The sequence below is a fragment of the Periophthalmus magnuspinnatus genome, chromosome 8 (assembly GCF_009829125.3).
Source record: "Periophthalmus magnuspinnatus isolate fPerMag1 chromosome 8, fPerMag1.2.pri, whole genome shotgun sequence".
Classification (NCBI taxonomy): Eukaryota; Metazoa; Chordata; class Actinopteri; order Gobiiformes; family Gobiidae; genus Periophthalmus; species Periophthalmus magnuspinnatus.
The window spans coordinates 12,361,972-12,379,432 of record NC_047133.1 but is presented as its reverse complement, the minus strand read 5'-3'; the positions used below and the strand labels follow the sequence as shown (position 1 = coordinate 12,379,432).

Below are 17,461 nucleotides of genomic sequence, written 5' to 3'. Positions count from 1 at the left end.
AATCAGCCTCACAAATGGGACCATAAACGCTTGTATTAATCACAGTCATCTGAAAATGTGTTGTTTAATAAAGAACAGATGTTATGCGTTATGTGTATTGCTATTGGCTTTTAAACATCCTCTTGAATACCTTTGCGTTGGCATCTCATTTTATAATATAGAACTTAAAATAATGCCTAATTTGGAACCACACATTATTCCCAGTTTTCTTCCCAGTTCATTCCAACAACAGCTCCCATGCAGTTGTAACAGGATTTGATGACAGAAACGCTTAGAACAAGTCTGATGATGAATTATGGACTTAAAAAACTGCAGAAAGTTTGGGGGAAATCAATTCACATGAGGTTCAGAGGCAACAGACCTTTTACAGATAACTAAAACCAGCCTGAATGAAGCCAAACACATCTCCAGGTACGTTTTTGAAGAGGGAACGATAACATGGTTAAAAGCTCATTTTGTGTAATACGTGTTTACTTTTCAGACAATCTAAAAACTTCTGGCTGTGTTTGCCGATGTGAACTGTGCCACTGTACATATTGGGGACCAAAGCTATTTCCTGTAATTGTTGTTATATTAGAAGAGTTTTAAACAGCAATGAACAAATGGGAAAGCTATGAATATTTTAGTGGATGAACGGCTGCAATAAAACAATATAATTTCCCCCCTTGCATTTACTGTTCCCCTCAAAGTTTTTTTACTCTTCAAGTTTACTCTTACCTGAGCAAAATTTTTGGATAGTTTCCCACCTCTGATATGATTTAAACTGAAGTAGAAGTACAAAAGTAATGGTCCAAGGAGTGACTTAAGATTAGTAGTTTCTTCAAGTACGTTTTTACTATTACTTAAGTAACTGTTACACTGCAAAATACATTACTCAAGCTGGAGTAAAATGATGTCTGTAAAGAAGTAAAAGTAACTGAATATACTCCACTGAAAAGCAACTCATTAAAGATAATTAGGATGCTCGGAATACATAAGGTAAGTAAGGAAAACGGATACGGAATCTTGAAGTATTGCTACTTTTGTCTCTCATGTACTTTATTGTTTCTCCGACATACTTTGAAGTTTTTTTTTGTCTTGTTTGCTGTGACATTTGAGTGACAGGGGCCCCAGGGAGAGGCGGTCTGGAGAGGTGAGAGATGGAGGGGGGGTGGGGGTTTGGCTGCTTGGCTGGTCGGTCGATGGGCTGGGGGTGTGAGGGAGGTAAACAACATCGGAGCGTTCAGCGTGCATGCATAATGTGCTAGCGGTCCGGGCTGGCCATGACGGGCTGTCTGCAAAGCTCTCCTGTTCCCAAAGCGCGGCTGAGAAAAGAGGGAAGGAAAGGAAGAAGGGAGGAAGATAAGACAGGTGTTTCACTGTCAAGAAGTAAGGCGGAAGTCGGGTCTTTCCAGGTCATCTGACTCAATACTGTGCAACGAACGTACAGACAAATCAAACGTCACAAGGTTAAATTTATGATTATGGAGGTGACAATGGAATGAGGTTAGCAGTGGTGTAGCGGGTAAAATATTCCATGAACTAGAGGGTTGTAGGTTCTGTGCATTGAAGGTACAGAGAAATTGCAGAAATCACAAGGTCAAAGATGTGATTTTAGTTGTTAGATTTAGTGGATTAAGTTAAGTTTGCGGGGTTACCTCTCCACAGATCTGACCTGTAACTTGGCCTAGGGTGTTCATCCATAAACCCAGAGATCAGTGGTTTGAACCCCACTCAGACCGACGCATACTTTTGTCGTGTCCTTGGGAAAGATACTTCACTCACATAGCTCAAAATGCATTGGATTTTTGGATTTACATAGCGACTTTCAAGACACCCAAAACACTTTACACCGCATTATTCGTTCACTCCATGCTTGGTGGTGGTACGTGAGGTTGCCAATCTACACCATCGACTCTTCTGACTCCCACCAACACTCAAGACATTTTCATACTAGGCAAGGTGGGTGAAGTGTCTTGCCTAAGGATACAATGACCTTTCAGTTGGTGGACGAGTGCTCCATCAACCAAGTATCAATGTCTAAGTGCATGGAATTGAAAAATACAGTAAAAATGTGAATGTTTAGATCAATAAAGTTATTGTAATACTGAAAAAATACACACATATCTTTGGCAGGGCATACACATGGAACATTTATTGCTGTGTAGTCAGGCTTGAACCTTTGATGCCATAGTCTTTGACACAGAGATTTGTCATTTCTCAAAAAGATACATACGATATCTTTGCTAAAACAGCCCTTAGGTACTTCTTGTTTCTCCGTAGTATAGACTCCTCACAGGGACACACGGGGCCCTCCAGGAGAAGGCCCCAAAGAGCATACAAAAACATACACACAGCCAGACCTGCCCAACAGCCAGACAAAACAGGAGGAAGAATGTTGCATGGTTCAAAATGGCCACCTCTTGGAAAATGGCACCTCCACAGGGCTGCACGACATATGGGGAAGTTGGTTTAGTAATATTAGCTAATGCAGTGGCCACATTGAAAAATAATTGTGGAAGTGAAGTTACGGTTTCTTGAGTCTTAATTGTCCGAGTCGGGTTGTCAGGGTGGGTCTCAAGTTGAGTCATCATCTTTTACAGTACCAGGTATCAAAGTCTTCAATGTATAAGTCCAAATGGTGTTGTTATTCGCCCTATATTTTGATATTAAAGAGGACATACTATCCATCATCTGTACTATTTTTGGTCTTTAAACATGTTTTTTTACTACCTTTGCTTTGGCATTTCATGTTTTAGAACTTCAAATAATACATAACTGGCAATTTAAGAAATGTAATCAGCATGCTAATGTAAGCATGCAACTGTATTAAATGTGATTTGATGGCAGAAATACTCAGAACAAATATGGAGATGATTTATGGACTTAAAAACTGTGCAGGAGACCACTGGACTTTTACCTGTGATGTAACTATCTGGGAAATTTGAAACAGTAATTTCTGAGCCTTGACATAGTTAAAAGCAAAAAAATTAAAGTATGTTTTGCATAATATGTCCCCTTTAAATTTTCAGGATAGATACCTGCTTTAATTAGGTATCCATTGGAAATTTTTTTGATAAACCTAAGAACCCGTTTCTAATTTGAAAGCTCAAGTCTTCACCATGCAGCAAATGTGAGTTCAAGTCTGAATCGTCAGTGGGCAATTTTTAGACTTCAATGGTCAACACAGAGATCAAGTTCAAGTCTCAGTTAAGTCCAAGTCCTTAATTTGCAGATCTTGTTCTTCAATACGTAAGTCTTCACTGGGCCAGACCAAGTTCAATACAGAATGTCTCAATTTCTTTCACAAAATCTAAAAGAATCCATACTCAAAAATGCTGGTACTGAAATGTAAATCAGATTTGTTAAAATACATTGTGAATTGTTCATTCTAAACTCACTGGCGTCGGTACTGGATCGATATCACATTTTTTGCCAGAGTACTAATATTATAGTATTGGACTGAAATAAAAATAACTTATCGCCCATAATTAGCATTCACTTTAGTCCTATAGTTAGATCTGGTTTGGTGCTCCTCTATCCTGGCTTTGTCTAGGTAGTTCTGGGTTTATTACCACTTTTTTATGTAGTATGTGTTCAAGTTTTTAAAGGTCAAAGTTCAAGTCTGAGTCCAAATTTGTCAGAGATCGGGTCTTCAGTTTGCAGCAAGTTCAAGTCCTTTGTTTCTTCACAATTATTTATCACATTTTAAACTAACTTTAAAATGTTCAATATTTACCATAGTTTCAGTTTCTATATCGCGCAGCCCTTCACCTCCTCCTTTATGACATAAGCAAAGATAATGCTCAAAACACAAGGGATAGAACAGACTACCTCTAAGAACACAGGCATCGACAACATCTCATATTTGGAAAAAAATTTCAAAAATAAAAGTTTGCATTGGGAGATGACGTGCTGCTCTTCCATACAGTGCAGATATTAAACAAAGATGTTGCTACAATGTACTTATGAATGCATTATGATCTCATTTCAAGAGTTAGCATACCGTATTGCAATCCCAGTACCATGCTAAAGGAACACCGACGTGTCCGAAATGTTGTGCTGTAGATTTTCAAAATAAAGCTTTGATAGACATGATTTTTTGTTTGTTTTTTACTACAAAGCTAAAAGCAAAGTCTTCTCCCATGCGCTGAGTGGCTATGGCTGAGTTCGTAAGGGCCCAACCATCTCTGAAAGCTCCCAGTAAGAAATGTGCTGGAGGGAGCCAACCATCAGCGCTCAAGAGTTCCAGATTTTTTGCTTGGTCGTTTTATACATTGTCCACAGGTGTTATAAAATATTAGAAAACTGGAAGCCACTGTCGAAACAAACAAACAAAAAAAGTCTTAGACAACATGTCCGGTAGATGAGGGCACGCAATGGCCGCACTTGCCTAAATGTTCTTTTCTACAAAAATAGTTGTATAGAAATCACACCATGGCCACTCAACATTGACATCTCACAAACGTAAAAAGTTATACGCAATTCCGTCATGCAGTTCCTCGGGTAGCTCATGTTGTAATCCAGTTTGTCCCGGCGTCTGGAGCAGGAAAATGTGTTTTGGTTTTTGTAATTCCAGCCACGATACTTGATAGGATTGAAAAAAAAACTCCATGCAAATCTATCCGTATCCAACACCGATCCAAACCAATGACCTATATCCAAAATCAGAGATATTGGATGAAGAAATATGTAATTTATGACGAGGAAAGAAGGGCCCCAGAAGGGAACAGCCACCGTCTTCAAACTCAAAACTCACCACACATCTCCAGCACAGGGATCTAAACTATGTGGTTGGCATGGAAAAAGTTCCACTGTCCAGTGGTGTTTCTGATCTGGATGAACCCAAGCTTCAGAAAAACATAGCCAAACACAGCAGGTTCTGTAATCCCATCAGTCTGTTGTCTCAGAGCTGTCCCTCACCCTGGTCTCCTCAGAGGGACGAATGAGCTCAGCCTTTGGGTCACGCTCCCGCACACTACATCCAGAGCACTCCCTCATGGAGGACATGTCAGACAGGATGGAGAAAGGGTTAGAGGATAGCACACAAGAGCAGCCCCTCTGACCAGGGACAGTTGTGGTTTAGATCCAGGGAATGTGGAGACAGAGAGGAGAGAGCAGGTTTCATCTGTCTTTGCGACAAGGTCCTACAGCGCTCTGGCTGGAGCTCTTGCCTCTGTCTGCTCTGGGAGTGTCCGTCCAGGGGCCCAGAATGTCCCTGTGCTCATCTCTGCTGTGGGACAGCAGGGCCCCCGGGTCAAGGCTCCCTGTGCTGTTGCACTTCTTCACCCCTCCTGCAGGGTACAGCAGAGTGCTGGGGGCCAGGAGGGAGGTGAGCGACAGGCTGCTGAGGGCCTCAGACAGGTGCTCACTGTTGCCCGCCTGGCTTGAGGGCCCCAGTACAATACCCAAGTCCTCATCTGATGGGTCCATGGAGTCCTCACGTGTGTACCCAGGACTGGTGCTGCCCCGACCACTGCTCTGGCTGCGCTGGTGCCCCCTGATGGCCTGGAGGGTGAGTGCTGAAGAAGGGGTGGGCCGGGGTCGTAGACTCTGCACTGGAGAGGACAGGACACAGCTGTCTCTGAGCAGAGGGACAGGACAAACCAGAGGCAGGGCTGCTGAAGGCAGCGGACACTCCAGGACCTGTGGAGGGGACACACTGAAGCTCAGTCCCTCCTCCAGAGTGGTCTGCAGGCTGCCCTCTGAGCTGCCTGTGGCCAGGGACGAGTCGCTGTGGGACGGGTACTGAGGACACATAAGGACACATCATTAGCACTTTGTGTTAGCACAAGAACACTATGATATACTGTATAATAATCTTTGTCATACCTGTGTACAGAGCTTCTTGGTGCGGGCCCCAGGAGAGCGTAGAGAGGCCCAGGAGCGCGGGGAGGTGAGCCGGAGACCCCTGGTCAGCCTGAGGCTACGGCTGCGTGGGGGCCCGGGAGGGGCCGCTGGGTGGAAGAACTCTGTGGGGAGGTGCAGGAGAGGCCAGAACCCACTGGCTCCTCCCTCACTGCCCCTGTCTTTGTTACTGGAACCTCCTCCTACAAGTAAACAGAAGAATGTAAAAGTATATGTATCTACTGTATGTCTAGAGCAAGCAGAGCTCCGCTCACCAGAGCTGCTGTGAGGCGAGCTCACCGGGCCTTCATTAGCCTGAGTCTCTCTCTCCTGGAGCTCTGTGTCCACCTCAGAGCACAGTCCTGAACCCTGGGCCTGAGTCTGGACCAGCACCTGAGCCTGCTGCAGCCTCCCCCCTCCGGCCTCCTCCGAGCTGGGGGAGCCACTAACACTCAAGCAGCCCTAAACGCAGACACAAGGAAGAAAGTTATAACATGTGGAGACAAGTAGGGACCAAACACTCCAAAAGTTACATAGGATGACTTTACTTTTTGGATTGCAATCATTTCAACTGATAATAGTTACATATTATTTGTTATTTTGTGTAATTTTGAGAGAACTATTCATTCCATTACTGTACAACTGTTGTCCCTGTAACTTGTTGCTTTCTTGTCCTTCCACGCTGTATCCAAATTGCCAAACGCCTTTATCCTTTTTACACAGAACAATGGCAGACAAATCCTAAGCGTGACCTTGTATCCCTCCAGCCTCTCCTCCTCTTCATCCCTCTCTTCCCCTCTCCCTCTCTGTCCTCCCTCGCTGCTCTAATGAGCCAAGCCTGCCCACTGCACAGGGCTTATCGGACTGCCCAGAACCAAGGAGTCCTGCCCCCAATACAGCCGGGATATGTTAGTGTGGATGATAAGAAATGAGGGAGGGAGAGAGAGAGCAAGGAGAGAGGGAAGAGAAGAGGAGGTAGAGAGAAAAAATAGCAAAGAGTGAAGGAGGGTCATAAGTAAAATTGAGAAGATAGAGAGAAAGAGAAGAGGAGGTGGAAGGGAAAGAAGAGGTGGAGAAAGAAATAAGTGAGAGAGAGAGGGGATGTAGGAGGAGACTACAGAACACATACTATGCAAAATTGACTTTTTTGAGTTTTAACCATGTTATAATGCTGTCCACTCATCAAAAACATACCTGGTAGTATCTTGTTTAATGTGCTTCTTTCATAAATCTCATTTAACAGCCTAACTGTTGTTGGCAGGAAGCTGTTAGTTCTGTAGACCAACTTGGGCCGTGGACATGGCGAAGAATCAAAATTGCACTAACAAAAACAGTGTTGGTAAAGGGAAGTATTTCCTCTGGAAGGTCATCTGTCATTTGCTACCACATTTGGTGTAAAGTCAGTAGAATCTCAAAAGTACATAGCTAGCTTCTTTCACAACACTGGCAAATGCTTTGTTCACATTTGGCCGGTTTTGTTGCATCATAGATAAAACTTCCCCTACACAGTTTTTAACCATAAACCATCACTGCGCAATCAAATTGTGTTTTGAGAACAGGTGCATAGCATTCATGTAGGAAAAACATTTCATTTGTTTACTTTCTAAATGTTAATTCCTGTTGCTGACAGCAGAGGATGGAAAGAGGGAGACAGAAGGCAGGGAGAAATACAAAAGAGGAGAGAAAGAAGGGTGCGAGCGTGAGAAAGGAGGGAGTGTATAGGTAGAGGAGACAGAGAGAAGAAGGTAGGAGAAGAGGAGAAAAGGACAGGGAAAAAGGAGGAACAAAGGAAAGTGAATGAGAGATGAAGCAAAGGGAGGGAAAAGAGGTAGAGGAGAGAGAGAGAAGAGAGGAGAAGGAGAGGGAGGAAAAAAGAGAAAATATGAAAGCGAAGGACGGAGAGAGAAACAGCCAAAGGGAGGTGTAAGGACAGTTCACAGTCTCCTGAGGGGGCAGCACAGAGACACACAGAAAGCCAAAGCTCAAGTCCAAAAGGGGAGGAAAAAAGGTAGAAGAGCGAGTGAGTGTAAAGAAGGGTAAATATCATGTGCATGCACGCTAGATTTATTCATGAGGTCTGAAGAGGCTTTTCAAAGACCTGATATTTACCACAGATATCCACCAGGACAAGATAAAACATTGAGCAGGATTCAAGGATTATACTCAAAGTCACGTAACCCCCAAACACCATTTGAAGTCTTTCGTCTGAGGTACCTAATGGGAGTGTTCTTTTATGGAGCTATAAACAATATGGCATAGGCAGTGCTACAGTATAAAGCCCCACCAGCCACTAGAGGAACCTCAAAATTTGAATCTCCATTGTTTACCCTTGCCTGCTGGCTATTGTTATATTACACTAACTATTTTATTGCACCAATTAAATCATAATTTTGTATTTTTATATCTATAATTCTTTCAAATATAATGACGAAAAAGCAAAAAGTTAAATCTGTCAACTGTCGATACGTTTCGCTGCTCATCCAAGCCGCTTCTTCAGTTCTGGTCAGATTGCTGGTGGACACTCCCTTATATCTATTTGAAGACACACAGCTTTTCAGACATACAGGTGGCGTCTCTGAAAAGCTTCAGAGAATTTTCAGACAGTATGAAATTCCGGTCTATTTCAAACCTACAAACACTTTAAAACAGAAACTGGTTCACCCAAAGGACAAAACCCTGAGCCATAAACAAAGTAATGTAGTCTACTCCATTCAGTGTAGTGAAGAGTGCAGTGAGCGTTACATTGGAGAAACTAAACAACCACTCCATAAGAGAATGTACCAATACCATTGTGAGAGTTCCTCTGGACCCCAGTCCACCGTATATCTCCATCTCAAAGCCTTTAACCACTCCCTTGAAGATAGTGAGGTACAGATCTTAGCCAGGGAGGGAAGTTAAGAAGCAATTTTTGTTAGGAAAGACAATCCTTCCTTGGAGGCCTTAGACATCATCTATATCCTATTTATAACTCCATCATCAGAGCCAAAGCAAACAAAGGAAACAAAGAGAACAACAGAGCTAGCCAGGTTGCCAATAGGTGTAAAAAACACTCATTCGTTTGAATATGCTAAGTATGTCTCAGGCACAGTGCACACTTAGTGTAGTTCAATAGACCTAGCCTACATACAGACACTGTAAACAAAAGCTGTTTCCAGTTTCAGTATCGTTATCTCCTCCCTTCAGATAGATATAAGACAGTGTCCACCAGCAATCTGACCAGAACTGAAGAAAAGGCTTGGATGAGCAGCGAAACATCTTCACTCCTACAACTTTTTGTCCATTTGACAGATTTTACTTTTGGCTTTTAATATGGATCAGACCTGGAGAGATAACACAGACATAATGAAGAAAGAATGTTCTGTGAACAGTAAAATAAAGTATCAAATCAGATTTGGTGTTATTTTGATGGTTACATTTTCAGAAATGTCCTCTTTCCTTGAGCCTTCTGGCTGCAAGCTGCAGGCTCTAGTGTTAGCACTGACCAATCAGATTGTCCCTTTCCAGCTGATTGACAGGCAACACCAGCACTAGTGTACTGGCTTAGTCCCCAAGCTTCGAGAGCAGTGCTCTTGGGCCGGTGTGAACTAAATTTGCATTAAATGACCGGTCTGAGAGCACTTCAAACAGGAGGTCTCGAAGCAGCTCCACTGCACTCTGCAGCGGGGCCAGTGTAGTATGAACATGGATGACCTCGGCCTGACCTAAAAAGTCAGCGGTAAAAATAAAATGGCTTAGAATTTGAGTTTAAAAATGGATCCAAAATTGGATTTAAAAATTGGATCATGTGTATTTGCATGAATGGTGCTGCAGAGCTGCTGTTTGAAACGTTTGTCTGATGAGAAAATTTGGATGAGCTTAATAACAACACATCTCCTGCTTCTGTCTGTGCAGATGAGCCTGAGTCTGTCTGCGCAGGTGAGCCTGAGTCTGTCTACGCAGGTGAGCCTGAGTCTGTCTGCGCAGGTGAGCCTGAGTCTGTCTGCGCAGGTGAGACTGAGTCTGTCTGCGCAGGGAGCCTGGGTCTGTGTGTTGTTCAAGAAGCTTTTTCTCAGCGTATAGTCCATATGGTGTATTTAGCCACAGGTGAAAGAAAAGACCACTGCGTATAGTGCCAGGGAAGCAATTGTGTGTGTGTATTCATGGGAGAACTTTTTATTATTAAAGTAATGACATTTGTACATGGAAGTGTATTACTAAAAGTAAGTGTGTGCCGCCTTCAGTGGCCTTTGCAATTTCCTGTGCTCTGTGACATCACGAAAGACTGCCCTGATTACAGCCAGGTGCTTCTCATTACAAGTCTGATTAAGTCCGATTTAAAATATAAACATATATTGAAATTGTTAGTCTAATGTTTCTAGAATATACTCAGATCAGTAGACTTACACTTGGCAAGCTACAGTACCTCCCTCTCACCTGTACATGTGGGGAGATGAGTGGGTCTGCGGTGGTCCCGTCCAGGCTCAGCTCATCGGCCAGAGGGGGGGAAGGTGACTTGTCCGACAGCTGCTCTGACTTCAGCGAGGCCTGCTCAATCTCCGCCATCTTGATCTGCTGCTGGGGACAGAGCCTCTCATAGTTATTCACATCACTACGTTGTCATGGGAACAGTGGTATAAGCAGTGGTACACTACAAAATAAGAATTCAAGTTCAAATTATTTAAATACAAAGAGTAGATTGAGTTGAGTAGTTTTGACTATTAAGCTGCATAAAATGAGTATCTACACGAGTTGAATAGAACGTCTCAGTTTAGTAAGCTTGATTTGAGTAGTTTTGTTCATTTTAGATTGATTTACAAATGAAACCTAAATTATCTAACTGTACTCACACAATTTCTAAGTTCTTTCAATACAAAATAAGAACCAGTGTATTCAAACAAGTCAGAAATGTGCTGAAACCAGTCAAATAATATAGATTTAAGGAGTAAATCAATCTACTTAATTTCAACTTATTCAGATCAAGTTTAATATCCTGAATAATTTTCACCAGACATGTAGATAACCTTTTTTGTAGCGTGTGAATTCATTTACATACAATGCATAAACAATTTGATTACTCAAAAATATTTCAGATGTGTTTCAAAATAGTTCAACAAATTTCAGCAAGATTATTTTTAAGAAAGAAGAAGTCTCTCGCACACTGCGTTTCTTGCAGCGATTTTTTTTTTTGTCTGATGAACCGACCATCTTGCATCCATAAACTCTATATATAAATGGATATAGCTAACCTGCTAGCCACTGCGTTCCAAACAGGAAGTGATCATAGGTGCGCTTCCGGCTCCATTGACTCTGGCTCCAATTCACTTTACATGGTGAAATTGTCTGCTGCAGTGAGCCTTGTCATTTTGGTATTAAAATGTTCGATTTAATCAGCACAACACGATCCTGGTATTTTTATTCCACTATTGTGTCCGTAAATCAAGATATGAATGTTAATAAACAAATCAAGCACCTTCTTTTCCCCGCGATCGCTCCCCCTAGTGTTAGCAACAGGTTTGATTGATTCAAATTCACTCCTATAACTTCTAGCCTTGATGAGCTTCATCTGGAGCCTAACGCTAACACTCACTTAGTCCACTTCTTTTTACAGTCTATGGTTGCAATTTTTAAATAAAATCACTGGTGCTGCAAGAAAGACAGTGTGTGAGGGACTTTAAGTTTGGCAAGCGGTGCACACACCTCTCTTATGCACCTGTCTTAAAGTGGGATGTGTGAAGTTTTTCTGTTAAACAAAAATATTCTGCCATAAAGGTAAGAAAACTTCTTACCACAGTAGCAAAAGAAAATAAAAATAAATATTTTAAAACAGTTCAGAAGTATTTTAGAAGTCAAATATTTATGGCATCATTAGTCAATAAAAATAAGCTAGTCAAAAGTACTCAAACCATCACTAAAGGTATACTGAGTAACTTTTAAAATTGTTTCCATGGACATGTTATTGCATTACCTACAATGTCACATTGTATGGCATTAAACAAGTGGATGAAGCCACGAGGCCAAGTTACAGGCCAGATCTGTGGAGAGGCGAGCCCACTCACAGTAAGAATGTATGTTTTTTCAAGGCATTTTGAGTAATATAAACACTCATAACTTAATAAATGCTATACAGGTAATGTTTAATGTCATATTGTGGAACATTACAAATAAATAATATCTCCATGGAAACAAGCAGGTGGCCAGGAAAGTTATGCAGAAAACCTTTAACACGAAGTAATTTGAACTCACATACGTATTTTGCAGTGTAACAAAACCAAGTTCTCTAAAATGCATTACTTTAACATTATATACTTGTTACTTATATCCTTTGTTCAAACTATATTATGGCTTAAAAAACAACAATAGCATCTGCAGACATCTCATTCCCTCTTCCACTTTTTGGGCCAGCGATAAACAAGGCAAAACAAAACCTCCAGCGCGCCCGGACACGCTTCGGCAAACGCGGACAATTCAAAGTGGAACCTGTTTGTGAAGAAAACAGCATAAGGGTAAAAAAGGGTAAGTACATGGATAGCTTTTCTCATCAACAGTCCCAGCAGCATTGCCAAATATACACAAGAACATGTATACTGCGGTGGATGACTGCATACTAAAGGTCCTGTATTATGCCATTTTTTTAATTAGGCCCAAGGGCCTGAAGCTGGAGCAGTGTGTGGAGTGTACTTCAGTGACCAGGGACCCTCACCATGACGCAGGAATGTGCAAGTGCTTTCTCAAAATGTATAGTTTATTACATTTTAAAGAATGGGAACATTGTTTTTGTGTCCCAAGGTTAGGATTTTTCTCAAAACCAGCCCATCCATTTTTCACTGCGTTAACAATGCAAAAAATTCCCCAAAATTAGCTAAAATTAAAATTCATGCTTGTCTAATTTTTGGCTATTTCAATTTTTTGAAAAAAAAAAAAAGAAAAAATGTCATTATGAGATTTTGAGAAAAAAAAATAGACAATGACAAGACAAAAAATTACAGCAACATCGTTCAACCAGATGTCCACCATATTGGATTAGAATAGCTAAGCGAGACTCTGCAGTTTTAGTAAATGTAGTTGTACGAAGTCCTCCCAGGGCTTTCATCCGAACAGACTCAGACTTTGGTAAAAAATTATCTCAAGGAGTGGGGCATCAAAAGGCTTGGGACATGTGTGTATTCTGCTCTGCCCGAGCATAAAAGCACCATGTTTCTGATACATGGGGTTGGAGGCGTTTGGGTTCCACACAGATGGCAGAGCTTGTTCTTGTTTTAACTTAATACTTAATACTCTCGTAATAATGAAAAATCTGGCAAAACATGTTTAAACCATATTTGTCAGTTCTGCCCTTTCGTACTTCAGTGGTAGCAGCTAATGTTTTTAGCCTTGTTTGCACTGCTTCAGTGCACCAACAGGTCTTTTGCTTTTGTTTATTTTTATGTGAGAATTTGTACTGTTTTGTCTTTAGTTGTTTTCCAAACACATTCATTGCTACAAGTTATATAAAATGCAATAACGCTGTGTCTTAAATAAGTCTCACTTAAAACTTTAAACTTTTTTACACATGATACAGGACCTTTAAGCATAATGGTAACTATGGCAGCACATGCAGTATCCATTTTGTATACAGTAAAATGTTTTCTCATCCAGGCAGAATCTATGAAGCATAAAGTCCTCAAACACACTCCCATGGCAACCGCGTACGATAATATACAGTCATAAAGCTGCACTATGAAACATTTCTGAGGAAGGGTCTTGCACCTGACTGTGGCCATGGAGATGATAATCCTTTGTCTGGAATGTTAGACTGTATGGCATTAAACATCACACCAAGTTACATGTCAGATCTGTGGAGAGGCAAGTGGGCATGTTTTGTTTTTTTCTTCCAAAATATTATAGTAGTAGAAACACCTGTACCTGAATAAATGCAAAAAGGTAGTTCAATGCCATACAGTGTAAAATTTCAAACAAACAAACAAACAAAAAAAAAACAACAACAAAAATCTCTATAGCGACAAGCAGGTGAATATCAGAAAAGTTACACAGTGCACCCAATATTTTAAACAAGTTTGCATGAAGAAGAGAAATTTAAAAAGTCAAATTAATACCTAAAAATATATTATTGTGAACTAGATAAAAGCATACACGAACTTTCAAAGACATATTAAGACTATCACTGCTGTAGCTAAAACAAGACTGAGAGGCTAGTCTGTTGTTAGCATGCGTTCCATCCACTTTTCTTTTACTCAAATTAAAAAAGAATAATTCTCAAAACCTAATTCAAGACAATGGTTTGTTTTTAATACTTTGAAGCTTTTTGCGCTTGCTCAGGCGTTGTGGTGCTTGCCCAAATTAAAAAGTCCAGTTGGGGCTTTTAAGTGGAAAGCAGTGGAATGATTAGAGCAGAAATGGTGGGTGCTTTGATGGAGTCATTGTTGGACATTATTGGCTAATGGTCCACAGAGGGCGTTTTGGGCTTTACAAAACATGCCACTCAGATTTTTCCACGAACAAAATTACTCAAAATGCATTAATTAAAGGGCCCGTTATGTTTAGGAATTACAAGCATTTTAATTATGACATACTAATGTTTTTGGCTCATCAAGCACATATCTGGAGTACTTTTTTGGGGGTAATTGTTAATTTTCAATCTCCTAAAGAGCTCAAAATGCTCAGTTCCACCCGCTGATGTCAAACTTTGAGGTCGTCTCCACCCTCCATTCACTTAATTCTGAATTTTTGCATTTGATTTGATAATATCTTTGCATAATCTGCTGATGACACTGTGATTTAAATGCAAATATATGCGTACAGAATTACTTTTACATGTTTTCTTAAATGTGCAATATGTCACTTTTCTGGTGGATAGTCCGCCACCTGCTTGTCTCCGTGGATATGTTACGCTTCACCTGTAATGTTGCACGGTATGGCTTTAAATGTATTGTCAAGGAGACAAGCGAGTCACACTGGGCTACACTGGGTCACTCGAAGTAAGAATCCATACATTTTTTATCAACCAAACATCTGTAATAGAATTTTATAGACACTAAATATGTTTAATGCCATACTATGAAATCTATAGGAAAAGCATTAACATCTCCATGGTGACAAGTGTCAGAAAAGTTACATAGCACCCCTTTAAGCTAAAATGCATAAAATACCAGTTCTAAAGGGTCCAGTATACTGAGTAATGCATAATATGGATGGCACTTTTCAGTTGCACTTTTACGCCTCATTGTTTACCGTACGTGATTGTAAAAAAGAAACAACTTCAGCCATTATAAACAGGCACGCTTCTCCTCGCTCAGGGTTAAACGATCCCGCCTCCACACCCTTTGATTTGTCACAGCTCTGGCTCTGCTTCATCCCTTTTGTCAGGTTTATCAGCAGGTAACTCGGCGCATATGGTTTTTCAATTGGAGTTAAATTATCGCACCATGAGACTTAGGTGTGCCAATTTTTGCTCCACGGCTTGGAGATTTAATATCTGCACATTTAATTTAATTGAACGGCGCGAGATAATGTAGTCACTTTAAATGCGCACTATGATGTTTTTTTTTCAGTGGAGGGTATTTAGCATTATATGGGCATTTTAAAGTATACTGGACCCTTTAGAGTTGGTATTTTACACGTTTTGGCTTAAAGGGCACTATATAACTTATCTGGTACTTGCTTTTCGTCATGGAGATGTTAATGCTTTTCCTATACATTTCACAGTATGACATTAAACATTTAGCTTCTATTAAGTCCTATTAAAGATGTTTGGTTGCTAAAAAATATGCATTCTTACAGTGATTGAGGTAGATATAGATAACGTGGCCCATAGTTTTCATAGAAATAGAAAACTAGACATAGATAAGTTGCCACATCGTGCACCTTTAAGTTTAGAATAGGTAGGCTGACAAGTTTAGACTAATTTAACAATAAAATAAATCTGTTTTTGCAAATAAACTCCTCACAATAGTTTTTGAAGTACACTGACTAAGCTAGAGTGGAAGCTAAATGTGCCAGAGTATAAAGGAGCCAAAAGAAAAGAAAATACTAAGGAAATCCAATGGTTTGAGACCGTCTGATAGCTCTATTTCTCTTCCCTAAGTGAGAGAGACAGAGGGTTTGTAGGAAGTGATTTATCGCTGATATGAAGCACTAAATTGCCGACCACTGAGTTGCAAAAAGGAGAGAGGAGAGAGAGGAGGAGGGGCAGGTACTGTACATGGGGTATAAGGTTCCCACCACTGCAAAAAATGTCAATCTGTATTTATATAAGTTAAAGTGACCTGAATATTATCTTTCTTCTCACTATATTTGACTTGTTTTCAATATTTATTCTGTCTATATGCTGTACTGTATATTCATAGCTGCTTGTACATAATAGTGTTGAAGCTTTGCAATGATGTATTTTATTATATTGTCTTTAAGCCTTTTCTTTTTCATGTTTAACTCTAGTCAAACAAATTCTAATATTCTAGTTAGATTGGTTAGATTTAAGTATATTTTACTACTTATTTGCTTTGATTTTTGATTGCAAGTTTTTTTCTCTCCTGCTGTTTTTGAACTTTACGTTGCAACAGTGGAATTTTCCCTTTTGAGACAAATAAAGGCTCTCTGATCTTCTCTGACTCAGTGTTATTTCTTTCCTATTTTTAGAGCCGTGAATGATATAACAATTCGACCATAGTGGCACATTGTCAATGTCATATCCCAGTGACGGATAACTGTGATTAAAGTACTGGAAAAAAAATCAAATGTATATATAAAACAACAAAAAAACTGTAATAGTCTGAGGTGAATTCAAGTCATTTTAACTAATGTAGACATGCATTTTTCTGCAGTGTGCACTTTTCTTGTGTGCGACTTGGATAATGAACTTGGAACAATGCATCGAGGGCATGTATCACAGCAGCGAGCAGCCAGATCCTACAAGAACAGCAATAAGCTTGGTGAGCAAAACGAGAAAAGAAAATACTCAAAGAAAATATTGCAAATAATTAATAAATATAAGCAAAAATATGAAAACAGCTTAATGCAATACTATTTTGAGCTGCCATTCAAAAGTCACCAACAACAACACACAAAAAAACAACTATAAGCTCATGGGTATGCGGCAAGGTTGTGCAGTGACCCCTGCTAAGTTTGGCACCCTTGATAAGCCTGTGTAATCAAGTTATAGTTATACTTTACTAAAACATGTGGAAACCAGTTAACATCTGGTATAATTGACACTTATAACAGACCTTTTATAACAAAGACAGCACCATTATTACATTTAAAAATTCCAAAATAGAATAAACTATTTGCAATTTTCATCAATAAAACTTGTTTGTAAGTATAACTAAGTCCTGAGGGGGTATTACACTTCTATTGGGATATTAACCGGTAACATATAACATATTTAGATCAGCGTGTTACAGTTTATTGTTTTGAAAGATGCTTGATTTGCCTAAAACAGCATATTATCATGTTTTTGTTTCTGAGTCGCCTCTCCCTTTGCTCTCCATGCTAAATCACCCTCCATTCAGAATGCTATTACAACACAATCAGCGTGCATTCGGCTAATGACACTACTGTGCATCAGATTTGTGATGTTGTTAATTAGGTGTTAATTAACTTTATACATAAACTTCTGCAAAATTGCAAGTTCCATGTACTTTTTTTCTAAGTCTGGATATCA

The 17,461-nt window shown here is 40.2% G+C and overlaps 1 protein-coding gene across 1 annotated transcript in view; it reads right to left on the bottom strand.

Moving 5' to 3' along the window:
- Positions 1-5,103: 5,103 nt before the first annotated feature.
- LOC117374768 (voltage-dependent T-type calcium channel subunit alpha-1I-like) overlaps positions 5,104-17,461 on the bottom strand; it is a 240,336-nt gene continuing 227,978 nt past the window's right edge. The window contains exons 34-37 of the mRNA XM_055223783.1: positions 10,240-10,377; positions 6,102-6,288; positions 5,812-6,029; positions 5,104-5,727 (exon numbers count right to left, since the gene is read on the bottom strand). Coding sequence (XP_055079758.1) covers positions 5,104-5,727; positions 5,812-6,029; positions 6,102-6,288; positions 10,240-10,377 — 1,167 coding nt within the window. The remainder of the gene's footprint in view (positions 5,728-5,811; positions 6,030-6,101; positions 6,289-10,239; positions 10,378-17,461) is intronic.